Here is a 16,397-nt window from a genome sequence, read left to right on the forward strand (position 1 = left end):
GGTTTGGTTCCCTGCCGTCCCGTGCAATGAGAGGCCAGCGAGACCAGGGTGGGAGTTTTTAATTCTGTTTATTTATCAGAATGTCAGCACTCGCTGGCCATACACACTGGCGTGTGCACGCACACGTTCCGCCAATCGCTCAGAAACACTTGCGATGGACAATCGCCGGACCCTTCTCGTCGTAGTCCTTACGACACACCCACATGGACTGGAAGGTGTTGAGGCTGGCCGTGATGGAGCCCCCAATCCACACCGAGAACTTGCGCTGGGGCGAGGCGTAGACGTTGAGCTTGAAGCGGCTGGGCACCAGCTCGCCCATCTCCTTCTGGATGCGCTCGGCGAAGCCAGGGAGCATGGAGGAGCCGCCCGACAGCACGATGTTGTTGAACAGTTCGGGCCGGTGCTTGGCCTTGCACTTCTTCAGGCTCTTCATGGCCAGCACGTGGAGGCCGGGGTCAGTCAGCCCCACCGCCTCGGGCTTGAACAGAGACTCGGGGCAGCGGAAGCGCTGGTTGCCGATGGTGATGATGTGACCGTCAGGCAGCTTGTAGTCGGTCAGGTAGTCGCTCTCGTTGGCCCCCATCTCCTTGTTGAAGTCCTGCGCCACGTAGCAGCAGGTCTCCTTGATGTTGTGCACGATGTGCATCTCCTCGGGGCTGAAGGTGTTGCCGCACTCCTCCAGCAGCTTGGCCATGTACTCGCTCAGCCTGCCCCCAGCCAGGTCCAGGCGGTAGGTGGCATGGGGCAATGTGTAGCCGTTGTAGATGGGCACCGTGTAGGAGACCCCCAGGCCCGACTCGATGATCAGGCCGTTGATCCTCCCGATGGAGTACAGCGACAGCACGCTCTGGTGGGCCACGTACATGGCCGGCACCCCGAAGTTCTCGAACAGCAGCTCGGCCGACTTCTCCCGGTTGGCGGTGGGCGACAGCGGGCTGTCGGAGAGCAGCACCGCCTGATCCTCAGGGGCCACCCGCAGCTCATGGTAGAAGACATGGTGCATGAGCATCTCCAGAGCGTCCCAGTCTGTCACGATGCCTTTGGTGACCACCTGGGTCTTGGTGATCCACGGGTCACTGGGGATGGCGCTGCCGATGTAGTAGTCGGGCCCCTTGCGCGGGTCGTTGCCCGTCTGGTTGGGGATGCCCACCAGGGAGTGGACCACCACGCTGGGCTTGTCGTCGCCGGCAAAGCCAGCCTTGGTATAGCCGGTGCCGTTGTCCATCACCACGGCCGCCGTCTCGGTGAAGTCTTCTGTGCAGGCGGGGGGCCCCTGGGGGGCAGTGGGGGAGGATTTGCTCATTCTCACAGCGAGGGCACGGACTGAGGGGGTCCGGGGGTGGGCTTCTTGGGTCTGCTCTGAGCAACACGATCAGCACGCTTTTCTTCCTGTTTGCAGCCTCCCTCTCTCTCCCTCGAGTGTCACCGTCTGTATGGGCCCACACCCCCACCTGCCCCTCTACACTGGGCCTGTCGCCGGGGGCAACGGCGCTGATCTCACAATGTCCCCTTGTTGCCTCTGACCTCCCCCCCCCCACACACACACAGGAAGCCAGGTTACAGACAACAGGTGATGTCACTGAGAGAGGGAGGAGGGCAGTCAGCGGGAGGCCCCTCCCCCACCTGGAACCCCCTCACTCAGCCCCCCCACACCCTCTTCCCCCAACCTCCCCCACCCTGAACCCCCTCACTCAGCCCCCCCACGCACCCCACACCCTCTTCCCCCAACCTCCCCCTCCCCAACCCCCTGCTCACAGCCTCAGCCATGATCATATTGAATGGCGGTGCAGGCTCGAAGGGCCGACTCCTGCACCTATTTTCTATGTTCCTATCCCCCTCCCCATTACGCTGTCCGCCACCCGCAACACCACCCTATCTCTGTAACCTCCTCCAGCCCCTACACCCCTCCCTATCTCTGTAAGCTCCTCCAGCCCCTACACCCTCCCTAGCTCTGTAACCTCTTCCAGCCCCTACACCCCTCCCTATCTCTGTAACCTCCTCCAACCCCTACTCCTCTCCCTATCTCTGTAACCTCCAGCCCTACAACCCTCCCTATCTCTGTTACCTCCTCCAGCCCCGACATCCCTCCCTATCTCTGCAACCTGCTCCAGCCTCGACACCCCTCCCTATCTCTGTAACTATTGTGTTCCTAACACAGATGAGGCTGCACACAGGGAGGTTAAAGTAACAGTGACCTCAGTCTTTAATAAGACACTCCAGAGTGAGGAACAGGTCTTAGGGGCCGGCTTATATACAGTGCTCCCAAGGGATGCTGGGATCCTTGGGACTTCAGGGGATGAGCTCCCTGGTGGCGGAACATGGGAGTGCATGCTTTACAGATACACAACATCACTCCCCTCCAAAGTCAAAGTGAAAACTATTTACAAGGTGAGGCGGTCGGGAGCCTTTCTTTCCCTGGTGGACCACCTCGGTACAAATGTCTGTTCTGGTGTGTTGGCTGTGCCCTCGCTGGGCTGGCGTGTTGTTGGCCCTGCAGGGCTGCTGGGCGAGCCTGGCCTTGCTGGGCTGTTGGGCGTGATGGGTTCAATTTCCTGGTCCGGGGTGGTGTCGTTGATCCTTTGGGTGTGTGTTGTGGGCTCGAGAAAGGTGGTGTGTGCTGTGGGTTGTTCAGGGCAGTCTGTGAACCGCAGCCTCGTTTGGTCCAGGTGCTTTCTGCAAATGTGTCCATTGTCTAGTTTGACTACAAACACCCTACTCCCTTCTTTAGCTATCATCGTGCCCGCAATCCACTTGGGACCATGTCCATAGTTTAGCACATACACAGGGTCATTCAGACCAATTTCCCGTGACACAGTGGCGCGACCATCGTTTACATTTTGTTGCTGCCGCCTGCTCTCTACCTGATCATGCAGGTTGGGGTGAACCAGCGAGAGTCTGATTTTAAGTGTCCTTTTCATGAGTAGTTCAGCCGGGGACACCCCTGTGAGCGAGTGGGGTCTCGTGCGGTAGCTGAGCAGTACTAGGGACAGGCGGGTTTGGAGTGAGCCTTCTGTGACTTGTTTGAGTCTCTGTTTGATTGTTTGTACTGCCCGCTCTGCCTGCCCATTGGAGGCTGGTTTAAACAGGGCCGAGGTGACATGTTTGATCCCATTGCGGGTCATGAATTCTTTAAATTCGGCACTGGTGAAACATGGCCCGTTGTCACTGACCAGTATGTCAGGCAGGCCGTGGGTGGCAAACATGGCCCTCAGGCTTTCAATGGTGGCGGTGGCGGTGCTTCCCGACATTATTTCACATTCAATCCATTTTGAAAAAGCATCCACCACCACCAGGAACATTTTACCGAGAAACGGGCCCGCATAGTCGACATGGATCCTCGACCATGGTCTGGAGGGCCAGGGCCACAAACTTAGTGGTGTCTCTCTGGGCACGTTGCTCAACTGAGCACATACACTGCATTGCCGTACACAGGACTCTAAGTCAGAGTCGATACCGGGCCACCACACGTGGGATCTGGCTATCGCTTTCATCATTACTATTCCCTGGTGTGTGCTGTGGAGATCCGAGATGAACGTCTCCCTGCCCTTTTTGGGTAGCACTACACACTTAACCCACAACAGGCAGTCTGCCTGAATGGACAGCTCGTCCTTTCGCCGCTGGAACGACTTGATTAGCTCTTGCATTTCAACGGGGATGCTGGCCCAGCTCCCATGCAGTACACAGTTTTTTACTAGGGACAGCAGAGGATCTTGACTGGTCCAAGTCCTAATCTGGCGGGCCGTGACAGGTGATTTATCATTTTCAAACACTTCCATGACCATCAACAAGTCTGCGGACTGCGCCACCATCAACAAGTTTGCAGGTTGTGCCATTTCCACCCCCGTGGTGGGCAATGGTAGCCGACTGAGAGCATCCGCACAGTTCTCGGTGCCTGGCCTGTGGCGGATGATATAGTTATACGCTGATAGCGCAAGTGCCCACCTTTGTATGTGGGCTGAGGCATTAGTATTTATCCCCTTGTTTTCAGTGAATAGGGATGTGAGGGGCTTGTGATCGGTTTCCAGATCAAATTTGAGGCCAAACAGGTACTGATGCATTTTCTTTACCCCGAACACACACGCTAATGCCTCTTTCTCAATCATGCTGTAGGCCCTCTCGGCCTTAGACAAGCTCATTGGGGGTGCCTCATTGTTCCACAGCTCTTTGAAGTGGCATGAATAGGCTGAATGGAAGTCTCCACAACGCCAACAAGGTGTGAATTGCCTTGCATTCATCCTTTGTTGGGGACTCTGAGTCATCTGGGTCACCTGAGGCCTGCTGGCAGTTGCAGACTCGTGGTTTCTGCCCTGTACATTTCTGCTCGCAAACACAGTTCCAGTTAATTTATGAACATTGCTAGCACTTGTGTGCTGAGAGATTTGTTTGGTGTTATTACTGGTGGACATAAACGCCTGTGCTATTGCAATGGCCTTACTGAGGGTCGATGTCTCTACAGTCAAAAATTTTCGTAGGATGGTCTCGTGGCCAATGCCCAGTTTAAAAAAAAGTCTCTGAGCATCTGCTCCAGGTAGCCATCAAACTCACATTGTCCTGCAAGTCACCTTAGCTCGGCGACGTAGCTCGCCACTTCCTGACCTTCAGATCGCTGGCACATGTAGAACCGTTACCTCGCCATCAGCACGCTCTCCCTCGGGTTAAGATGCTCCCGAACCAGTGTACACAGTCCCTCATACGACTTATCTCTGGGTTTCACCGGAACCAGAAGATCCTTCATGAGTATGTAGGTCGGTGCCCCGCAGACAGTGAGGAGGACCGCTCTCCTGTTTGCAGTGCTTCCTTCTCCGTCCAGCTCGTTGGCTACAAAATACTGGTCTAGCCGTTCGACATAGGCTTCCCAGTCCTCACCCTCCGAGAACTTCTCCAGGATACCCACAGTTTGCTGCATCTTTGCGTTGGATTCGTATTCTCGTCGCCAGTTATTGTGTTCCTGCTGGGATCCCTTGGGACTTCAGGGGATGAGCTCCCTGGTGGCGGAACATGGGAGTGCATGCTTTACAGATACACAACAGTAACCTCCTCCAGCCCCGACACCCTTCCCAATCTCTGTAATCTCCTCCAGCCCCTACACCCCTCCCTATCTCTGTAACCTCCAGCCCCGACACCCTTCCCAATCTCTGTAATCTCCTCCAGCCCCTACGCCCCTCCCTATCTCTGTAACGCCCTCCAGCCTATACACCCCTCCCTTACTCTGTAACCTCCTACAGCACTCCCTATCTCTGTAACCTCCTCCAGCTCTACAACCCTCCCGTTCTCAGTAACCTCCTCCAGCCCTACACCCCTCCCTATCTCTGTAACCTCCTCCAACCCCTACATCCCTCCCTATCTCTGTAACCTCCTCCAGCCCCTACATCCCTCCCTATCTCTGTAACCTCCTCCAGCCTCACAACCTCCCGAGATCTCTGCGCTCCTCCAATTCTGCCCTCTTGACCATCCCCTGATTTCCATCACTCCACTATCGGTGGCCGTGCCTTCAGCTGCCTGGGCCCCAAGCTCTGGAACACCCTAAACCTCTCCACCTCTCTCTCCTCGTTTAAGACACTCCTTAAAACCGACCTCTTCGCCCAAGATTTTGGTCAGCTGCCCTAATAGCTCTTTATTTTTCGAAATTTGCCGATATCACAGAAGTTGAAGTGAGGCAAAGAATGAGGAAGATGGGAATTGGCTGTTGGAATGACAGGTGAAATTCGACGCTGATAAATGTGAGTTTATACATTTTGGAAGGAAGAACGAGGTGAGACCGTACACACTAAATGGTACAATTTTAACGGGAGTGCCAGAACAGAGAGACCTGGGGCTAGACCTGTTGTGTATGGAGAAAAAGTCAGACTGAACACTGTGAGCTTAAGTGTGACCTTAGTCTTTTATTGCAGGTCTCCAGCGTGTCTCTCCAACCTGTGAGGCCTCCTTAAATACCAGTGCTCCCAAGGGATTATGGGATCCCTTGGGACACCAGGGGATGAGCCCTCTGGTGGCTGTATAAGGTAAATACAAGTTTACATATAACAAGATTCTCCACTTTTTTCGCCTGCTTAACATCTACTTAATACCAATTTAACCGTTGAAATGACGTATAACACATGGATAGTGCCCATTTTGGCACAAAATGGAAACTGATGGGCTTTTTAGGAGGCTTAGCGCCAAGCCTTATTTTCCCCATGTACTTAACGGCGAGAAAAAATATTACCGCCTGCCCACTCTTTTGGGGCGGAATCAGCAGAATGGGCGATTTCAATGCCTATAATATCGGCCAGCGTTACTTTCCACACAGACTTAATGCCGAGATTCAATATTAACGGCCACCCGCTGTTTTTGGTTGTAAAGAGCATATTTACCCAATCTAGCGGCCATGGAGATCGCCCACCGACAATTTCACCACCTCGCACACATATCGCCCACAATATCACCCGCTCAAAAAACCGGCCACAGAAAGTGGAACTAACCGGAACGGACGCCAGCGGTGTGGCTGGCATTTGTTAAACCCCACTCTTACGTGAGGAGCTGATGTCGGAACGATTTGCCGGAAAGAGCGCTGATGTGAGTGACAACGCTGACACACTGCTGTGTGGGTGCAGCTCAGACATCAATGGCGCCCATCACCTTGGTGCCAGTTAAAGGTTACATTGATTGATGTTAAGTTGTAGTTAACCCTTTCACGGTGAGGAATCACCAGCTATCTGAGACACTGCGCCACAAGGTTATGTTCAATAACAAAAGTTTAATACCAGCATTGGTCTGAAATCATAAGTGGCACAGCCAATAACGCCCCACCCCCGCCCACACCCCACTTTTTTGAGCATTGACATAAATCAGATGTTCAACATGTCCAGCAACACAGAATACAAAGGCAACACAGAATACAAAGGCAACACAGAATACAAAGGCAACACAGGAGCGTTGCCCCCTCCCCCCATACATTGCAACAAATTGCATCCACCCAGCTGGAGATATAACACAGCCATCACCCGCGGACATGCACCTCACTTTCCTTCCCTCCTCTCCTCCCCAGCTCTACCCATTCCCCTCCTCGCTCCATGGCGCCTGGCCGAGGAGCTCCTCAGGCGGTGCCTCATAGGGAGGGATGAAGGCAGAGGCGGTGGTTGCACGGGTACGGGACCGGGGGGTGCCGAGGGGACAACATTCTCTGATGCAGAAGCAGGTTCTTGGTCCTTGCTCTCATCTGTCGTTCGCAGTGGTGGTCGGAACCTAGGGGTGTATCGCCACGCTCAGGGACCACTGGGAGCCCTCTGCCACCAATGTTCCTGGCTACCAGCTCCAGGGACTCCTCCATCCCTTCCATGTTATATCTTATTTGTTGGAAAACACTCGGTGCCAACTATGTTCTTGGTGCTTCGTGGGCTTTTTGCTCCTGGTCAATCTCCGTCGTGCCTCCCACACACCCAGACATGCTTTCAGTCCCTCTCTGCTCCCTCTCTGTCTCCTCTCCTGCGCATGTCATGATGACCCTTGAACTCCTGAATCACGGGAATCGAGCGTTGCCATGCCGTTGCTAAGGATGGCCACACTTTATGGCAGAAGGTCAAAAATAGTTAACGCTACCACACATTTGATATCGCTCGTGGTAACGCCCATTTTCAAAAATGAGAATGGGCGAGAAGCCGGCGATCTGAAAACCCTTTGATAACCGCCCAAGCCGGAACTATGTCCATTTTTGGACGATAAGCACAAAAGTGGAGGTTCTCGCCCCTGGGGGTGTTTGAAGGGAGCAGTGCAGGTTAACAAAGCAGTTCACAAACTATACAGGAGCTTTGCCTTTATAAACAGAGGCAGAGAGTACAAAAGCCATACTTCGTGCTAAACCTGTTTATAGGCCCCAGCTGGAGTGTTGTGGCCAATCCTGGGCTCCGCACTTCAGGCAGGATGTGAAGGCCCTTGGGGAGGGTGGGGAGGAGATTGACCAGAATGGTCCCGGGGGATGAGGGCCTTCAGTGACATGGAGAGACTGGAGAAGCTGTGGTTGTTCTCCGTGGAGCAGAGAAGGTTAAGGGGAGAGACAGAAACATAGAAAATAGGTGCAGGAGTAGGCCATTCGGCCCATCGAGCCTGCACCACCATTCAATAAGATCATGGCTGATCATTCCCTCAGTACCCCATTCCTGCTTTCTCTCCATACCCCTTGATCCCTTTAGTCATAAGGGCCACATCTAACTCCCTTTTGAATATGTCCAACAAACTGGCCTCAACAACTCTCTGCGGTAGAGAATTCCACAGGTTCACAATTCTCTGGGTGAAGAAGTTTCTCCTCATCTCGGTCCTAAATGGTCTACCCCTTATCCTTAGACTGTGACCCCTGGTTCTGGACTTCCCCAACATTGGGAACATTCTTCCCGCATCTAACCTGTCCAGTCCCGTCAGAATGTTATATGTTTCTATGAGATCCCCTCTCATCCTTCCAGATTTGATAGAGCTGTTGAAAAATCATGAAGCATTTAGCAGAGTAAATAAGGATAAGCTGTTTGCAATGGCGGCAGGCTCGGTAACCGGAGGGACACGGATTTAAGTTGACAAAAGAACCAGGGGCGAGATGAGGAACAAGGTTTTTCCGGAGCGAGTGGTTAGGATGTGGACTGCACGGCCTGATAGCAGGCCGGAAACACATGCAACAGCAGCCTTCAAAAAGGAATTGGATAAATAGTTGTCGGAGCAAGACGGGGAAAGGACTGGGTTGCCCTTCAAACAAGCTGGTGTAGACGGGGCGGGCCCAATGGCCTCCTTCTGTGCTCTACTGTTCCGTCATTCCATGTGGCTGACTTTGTCTGGTAACGCCCCTGTCAAGCACCTTGGTGTTATGTATGCAACACCTTGTAACCAGCATTCGACTGCCACCAGAGGGCGCACCTGTTGGAGTCCCAAGGGACCCCAGCATCCCTTGGGAGCACGATATATAAGCCGGCTTCCCACGCTGTGCCCGCACTCTGGAGTCAGAATAAAGAGGCTAAGGTCACACTTACTCACGTCTACAGTACACGGCCACATTGCTCGATTTGAGACCGAACACTCGGAATACGAGTTATTGTTTGACACGGGCCATGGCGGGGCAGGAGCCTGATTGGAGGGATACAAACGTGGAATTGTGGGAGAAATGGGCTTGCATTTGGGAGAGAACGACACGCTCAAGGACTTTGGAAGGGGAAAGGGAGGTTGGAGAGGGCGCGGTTTGTTTTTAAGATGAGGGGCGAGGGTGGCAGATTTGAGGGAGAGGGGGACAGTGCCTGAGGAGAGAGAACCGTTAACACGGGAGCCGGAAAAGGAAGTTGGGTGATCAGCAGTTTGGTGGGAATAGGGTCAAGGGAACAGGACGTGGGTGTCATGGACAGGCTGAGCTCGGAGAGGTCATGCAGTGAGATCGGAGAGAAACTGGAGAGAGGTGTGAGCTCGGGGCTAGGGCAGGGGGATCCTTCGAGGGAGTTTGCTCCGGTGGGCATGGGGAAGTAAGAGACGAGGCAGCACACCCGATGGTCTCAATCCTGGAGCTCCTCACACTGATTGTCGGAGGTGTGGGTGGAGACTGGGGAGAGGGCTTTAAGGAGAAGGTATGTAGTGAGGAGAAGCCGGGGGTTATCGTTACACTCCAGGATGATCCAGGAATAGTCAGCGAATTTCTCAGACGAGGGCAGGACCCGATAATGCTCCACGTGGTCCAGCCAGATCTGGTGGTGAATGGCTCAACCGGTTGTCCGACAGAAACGTTCACGGCTGCGTCCCTTGGACTTGACGGAGTGAAGATCAGGGCTGGACCAGGGAAAACGGCCAGGGTGAGAGAGACACAGGGACAAGGGCATCAAAGATGGTGGGGAGCGTGTAACTGAGCAGTTCGCCGCGGAGGGATTGGAAACAAGGATGGACAATTTTGAAATCGTGGTGTTGCTTCACCGGGAGCCGATGTAGGTCAGAGAGCACAGGGGGTGATGGGTGAGCAGGACTGGATGTGAGTTAGGACACGGGGGCAGTGAGCACAGGGGGTGATGGGTGAGCAGGACTGGGTGTGAGTTAGGACACGGGGGCAGCGAGCACAGGGGGTGATGGGTGAGTGGGACTGGGTGTGAGTTAGGACACGGGGGCAGCGAGCACAGGGGTGATGGGTGAGTGGGACTGGGTGAGAGTTAGGACACGGGGGCAGTGAGCACAGCGGGTGATGGGTGAGTGGGACTGGGTGAGAGTTAGGACACGGGGGCAGTGAGCACAGCGGGTGATGGGTGAGTGGGACTGGGTGAGAGTTAGGACACGGGGGCAGTGAGCACAGGGGGTGATGGGTGAGTGGGACTGGGTGTGAGTTAGGACACGGGGCAGCGTGCACAGGGGGTGATGGGTGAGTGGGACTCGGTGCGAGTTAGGACACGGGGCAGTGAGCACAGGGGGTGATGGGTGAGTGGGACTCGGTGCGAGTTAGGACACGGGGCAGCGAGCACAGGGGGTGATGGGTGAGCGGGACTGGGTGCGAGTTAGGACACGGGGCTGCCAAGTTTTGGATCAGTTCTGAGTTCCTCTGGCACCTTCTCCTCCTTTGAGTATCTCACATTGTTCCAACCCATCGTCCACCAAGTACCACGTAAAGTTTCTCACGGAGATATCCTCACTGCTTTGCTCCCTCAGCCTCTGCAGCGAGCAACTTCTCATCCTCGGTGATTTCAACCCCCATCTCACTTCATCGTGCTCTCCCTGCTCTGAGTTCACTCGCCTCCAGTCTTTCCTTCAGAGGATTATGAGGGGGCTTGACAAGGTGGATGCAGAGAGGATGTTTCCACTGATGGGGGAGACTAGAACTAGCGGGCATGGTCTTAGAATAAGGGGCCACCCATTTAAAACTGAGATGAGGAGGAATTTCTTCTCTCAGAGGGTTGTAAATCTGTGGAATTCGCTGCCTCAGAGAGCTGTGGAAGCTGGGACATTGAATATATTTAAGACAGAAATAGACAGTTTCTTAACCGATAAGGGGATAAGGGGGCGGGCAGGGAAGTGGAGCTGAGTCCATGATGGTATTAAATGGCGGAGCAGGATCGAGGGGCCGAATGGCCGACTCCTGCTCCTATTTCTTATGTTCTTAATCTCTCCCAACATGTAAACTCCTCAGCCCATATTCACAGCCAGCCCCTGAACATAGCGATCTCACGTGGCTGTCTACTCCCATCCTGTCAATCGCAGAAAAGACCATCTGTGATCACTTCCTGTCACTGTTCTGTCCTTTTGCTTCAGGTGTGTGGCCCCTTTAAGAGGCTGTGTGGCCCATTCAGTATAGCCCACCTTACATCTCCACCTCTGTAACATCGCCCGTCTCCACCCCTGACTCAGCTCATCCGCTGCTGAAACCCTCATCCTTTCCTTTGTTACCTCCAGACCTGACTATTCCAACGCACTCCTGGCCGGCCTCCCACATTCTACCCGGCGTAAACTAGAGGTGATCCAAAACTCGGCTGCCCCGTGTCCTAACTCGCACCGAGTCCCGCTCACCCATCACCCCCTGTGCTCACTGCCCCGTGTCCTAACTCGCACCGAGTCCCACTCACCCATCACCCCCTGTGCTCACTGCCCCGTGTCCTAACTCGCACCGAGCCCCACTCACCCATCACCCCCTGTGCTCACTGCCCCGTGTCCTAACTCACACCCAGTCCCACTCACCCATCACCCCCTGTGCTCGCTGTCCCCGTGTCCTAACTCGCACCCAGTCCCACTCACCCATCACCCCCTGTGCTCACTGCCCCGTGTCCTAACTCACACCCAGTCCCACTCACCCATCACCCCCTGTGCTCACTGCCCCGTGTCCTAACTCGCACCAAGTCCCACTCACCCATCACCCCCTGTGCTCACTGCCCCGTGTCCTAACTCGCACCGAGTCCCACTCACCCATCACCCCCTGTGCTCGCTGCCCCGTGTCCTAACTCGCACCCAGTCCCGCTCACCCATCACCCCCTGTGCTCACTGACCCGTGTCCGAACTCGCACCGAGTCCCGCTCACACATCACCCCCTGTGCTCGCTGCCCCCGTGTCCTAACTCACACCGTGTCCTGCTCACCCATCACCCCCTGTGCTCGCTGTCCCCGTGTCCTAACTTGCACCGAGTCCCACTCACCCATCACCCACTGTGCTCGCTGCCCCGTGTCCTAACTCGCACCCAGTCCCACTCACCCATCACCCCCTGTGCTCACTGCCCCGTGTCCTAACTCGCACCGTGTCCTGCTCACCCATCACCCCCTGTGCTCGCTGCCCCGTGTCCTAACTCGCACAGAGTCCTGCTCACCCATCACCCCCTGTGCTCGCTGCCCCGTGTCCTAACTCGCACAGAGTCCTGCTCACCCATCACCCACTGTGCTCGCTGCCCCGTGTCCTAACTCGCACCCAGTCGCGCTCACACATCACCCCCTGTGCTCACTGCCCCCGTGTCCAAACTCACACCCAGTCCCGCTCACCCATCACCCCCTGTGCTCACTGCCCCCGTGTCCTAACTCACACCCAGTCCCGCTCACCCATCACCGCCTGTGCTCACTGACCTACATTGGCTCCCGGTTAAGCAACGCCTCGATTTCAAAATTCTCATCCTTGTTTACAAATCCTTCCATGGCCCTCGCCCCCTCCCTATCTCTGTAACCTCCTCCAGCCCCACAACCCCCCCCGAGATGTCTCCTCTAATTCTGCCCTCTTGAGCATCCCTGATAATAGGCCCAAGTTTCGGGCCGTGTCTCGAACGGTGTAGCCCGGACCTGGACGCCCGTTTTTCGTGCCACAAAGTGCGCCTAAAAAAAACTCACCTATTCTCCGGCTCCCTGCAGGTCCTCGGGAGCTGGGCGCGGCACAGCACGAGCTGTGGGGGGCGGAGCCAGGTCCCTGCGCTGAAAACAGTGCCGGGACCTCTGCGCATGCGCGCTACAGTGGGTGCGCATGTGCAGTCGCTCCAGGCGCCCAAACTGTGTGGGAGGGGCCCGAAGCACGCAGCTCTTAGCCCTGGCCCAATGGCCTCACTGGGGCTGTGTGCATAAGGCTCCTCCCACCCGACCCGACCCGACCCGACCCGACCCCCGCTCCCCCGACCCGACCTGACCCGACCCGACCCGACCCCCGCTCCCCCGGACCCGACCCGACCTGACCCCCGCTCCCCCGGACCCGACCCGACCCAACCCCCGCTCCCCCGACCCGACCCGACCCGACCCCCGCTCCCCCGACCTGACCTGACCCGACCCGACCCAACCCCCGCTCCCCCGACCCGACCCCCGCTCCCCCGACCCGACCCGACCCCCGCTCCCCCGGACCCGACCTGACCCCCGCTCCCCCGACCCGACCCGACCCCCGCTCCCCCGGACCCGACCTGACCCCCGCTCCCCCGGACCCGACCCGACCCCCGCTCTCCCGACCCGACCTGACCCGACCCCCGCTCCCCCGGACCCGACCCGACCCCCGCTCCCCCGGACCCGACCCGACCCCCGCTCCCCCGGACCCGACCCAACCCGACCCGACCCCCGCTCCCCCGGACCCGACCCGACCCCCGCTCCCCCGGACCCGACCCGACCCCCGCTCCCCCGGACCCGACCCAACCCCCGCTCCCCCGGACCCGACCCGACCCCCGCTCCCCCGGACCTGACCCGACCCCCGCTCCCCCGGACCCGACCCGACCCCCGCTCCCCCGGACCCGACCCAACCCCCGCTCCCCCGGACCCGACCCGACCCCCGCTCCCCCGGACCTGACCCGACCCAACCCCCGCTCCCCCGGACCTGACCCGACCCGACCCCCGCTCCCCCGGACCCGACCCGACCCGACCCCCGCTCCCCCGGACCCGACCCGACCCCCGCTCCCCCGACCCGACCCGACCCGACCCCCGCTCCCCTGGACCCGACCTGACCCCCGCTCCCCCGACCCGACCCGACCCCCGCTCCCCCGGACCCGACCTGACCCCCGCTCCCCCGACCCGACCCGACCCCCGCTCCCCCGACCCGACCTGACCCCCGCTCCCCGACCCGACCCGACCCGACCCGACCCCCGCTCCCCCGGACCCGACCCGACCCCCGCTCCCCCGACCCGACCTGACCCCCGCTCCCCCGACCCGACCCGACCCCCGCTCCCCCGACCCGACCTGACCCCCGCTCCCCCGGACCCGACCCGACCCGACCCCCGCTCCCCCGACCCGACCTGACCCCCGCTCCCCCGGACCCGACCCGACCCGACCCCCGCTCCCCCGACCCGACCTGACCCCCGCTCCCCCGGACCCGACCCGACCCCCGCTCCCCCGACCCGACCCGACCCCCGCTCCCCCGACCCGACCCGAACCGACCCCAGCTCCCCCGGACCCGACCCGACCCGACCCCCGCTCCCCCGACCCGACCCGACCCGACCCGACCCGACCCCCGCTCCCCCGGACCCGACCCGACCCCCGCTCCCCCGGACCCGACCCGACCCAACCCCCGCTCCCCCGGACCCGACCCGACCCGACCCCCGCTCCCCCGACCCCCCGACCCGACCTGACCCGACCCGACCCCCGCTCCCCCGACCCGACCCGACCCGACCCCCGCTCCCCCCGACCCGACCCGACCCCCGCTCCCCCGACCCGACCGACCCCCGCTCCCCCGACCCGACCCGACCCGACCCCCGCTCCCCCGACCCGACCCGACCCGAACCGACCCTTGCTCCCCCCGACCCGACCCGACCCCCGCTCCCCCGACCCGACCCGACCCCCGACCCGACCCGACCCCCGCTCCCCCGGACCCGACCCGAACCGACCCGACCCGACCCCGCTCCCCCGACCCGACCCGACCCGACCCGACCCCCGTTCCCCCGACCCGACCCGACCCCCGCTCCCCCGACCCGACCCGACCCGACCCCCGCTCCCCCGACCCGACCCGACCCGACCCGAACCGACCCTTGCTCCCCCGACCCGACCCGACCCCCGCTCCCCCGACCCGACCCGACCCGACCCGAACCGACCCTTGCTCCCCCGACCCGACCCGACCCCCGCTCCCCCGACCCGACCCGACCCCCGCTCCCCCGGACCCGACCCGACCCGACCCGACCCCCGCTCCCCCGGACCCGACCCGACCCGAACCGACCCCCGCTCCCCGACCCGACCCGACCCCCGCTCCCCCGACCCGACCCGACCCCCGCTCCCCCGACCCGACCCGACCCGACCCCCGCTCCCCCGGACCCGACCCGACCCGACCCGACCCCCGCTCCCCCGGACCCGACCCGACCCGACCCCCGCTCCCCGGACCCGACCCGACCCGACCCGACCCGACCCCCGCTCCCCCGACCCGACCCGACCCGACCCCAGCTCCCCTGGACCCGACCCGACCCCCGCTCCCCCGACCTGACCCGACCCGACCCGAACCGACCCCAGCTCCCCTGGACCCGAACCGACCCCCGCTCCCCCGACCCGACCCGACCCGACCCGACCCCCGCTCCCCCGACCCGACCCGACCCGACCCGACCCCCGCTCCCCCGACCCGACCCGACCCGACCCCCGCTCCCCCGACCCGACCCGACCCCCGCTCCCCCGGACCCGACCCGACCCCCGCTCCCCCGGACCCAACCCGACCCGACCCGACCCGACCCGAACCGATCCCAGCTCCCCTGGACCCGACCCGACCCCCGCTCCCCCGACCCGACCCGACCCGACCCGACCCGACCCCCGCTCCCCCGACCCGACCCGACCCGACCCGACCCCCGCTCCCCCGACCCGACCCGACCCGACCCGAACCGACCCGACCCCCGCTCCCCCGACCCGACCCGAACCGACCCCCGCTCCCCCGACCCGACCCGACCCGAACCGACCCTTGCTCCCCCGACCCGACCCGACCCCCGCTCCCCCGACCCGACCCGACCCGACCCGAACCGACCCTTGCTCCCCCGACCCGACCCGACCCCCGCTCCCCCGACCCGACCCGACCCCCGCTCCCCCGGACCCGACCCGACCCCAGCTCCCCCCGACCCGACTCGACCCGACCCGACCCGACCCGACTCCCCGCTCCCCCCGACCCGACCCGACTCCCGCTCCCCCGGACCCGACCCGACTCCCGCTCCCCCGACCCGACCCGACCCGACCCGACCCCCGCTCCCCCGACCCGACCCGACCCGACCCGACCCCCGCTCCCCCGACCCGACCCGACCCCCGCTCCCCCGGACCCGAACCGACCCCCGCTCCTCCGACTCGACCCGACCCGACCCGAACCGACCCTTGCTCCCCCGACCCGACCCGACCCCCGCTCCCCCGACCCGACCCGATCCCCGCTCCCCCGACCCGACCCGACCCGACCCCAGCTCCCCCGGACCCGACCCGACCCGACCCGACCCGACCCGACCCGACCCCAGCTCCCCCGGACCCGACCCGACCCGACCCGACCCGACCCTTGCTCCCCCCGGACCCGACCCGACTCCCGCT

The 16,397-nt window shown here is 60.6% G+C and overlaps 2 protein-coding genes across 4 annotated transcripts in view; one reads left to right on the forward strand and one right to left on the reverse strand.

Annotated features, from left to right (window-relative positions):
• Window positions 1–139: 139 nt before the first annotated feature.
• On the reverse strand, window positions 140–1,414 carry LOC139240224 (actin-1-like). Of its 3 annotated transcripts, none has more exons than XM_070868703.1 (2): window positions 1,129–1,414; window positions 140–1,026 (listed from the first exon to the last, which is right to left on the reverse strand). In XM_070868703.1, the coding sequence occupies exons 1-2, from the start codon at window positions 1,301–1,303 to the stop codon at window positions 140–142; spliced, it is 1,062 nt and encodes a 353-aa protein (XP_070724804.1). In that variant the 5' UTR covers window positions 1,304–1,414. The 3 variants fall into 3 exon arrangements, with proteins under 3 accessions (XP_070724804.1, XP_070724805.1, XP_070724803.1); XM_070868704.1 differs by having other exon boundaries at window positions 140–472; window positions 638–1,414; XM_070868702.1 differs by having other exon boundaries at window positions 140–1,414.
• A 5,426-nt stretch (window positions 1,415–6,840) lies between these two features.
• Window positions 6,841–16,397, forward strand: part of LOC139240121 (cellular retinoic acid-binding protein 2-like) — a 19,681-nt gene continuing 10,124 nt past the window's right edge. Inside the window, exon 1 of the mRNA XM_070868496.1 lies at window positions 6,841–6,901. Coding sequence (XP_070724597.1) covers window positions 6,841–6,901 — 61 coding nt within the window. The remainder of the gene's footprint in view (window positions 6,902–16,397) is intronic.

The sequence above is a fragment of the Pristiophorus japonicus genome, chromosome 30, assembly GCF_044704955.1.
Source record: "Pristiophorus japonicus isolate sPriJap1 chromosome 30, sPriJap1.hap1, whole genome shotgun sequence".
Taxonomy (NCBI): Eukaryota; Metazoa; Chordata; class Chondrichthyes; family Pristiophoridae; genus Pristiophorus; species Pristiophorus japonicus.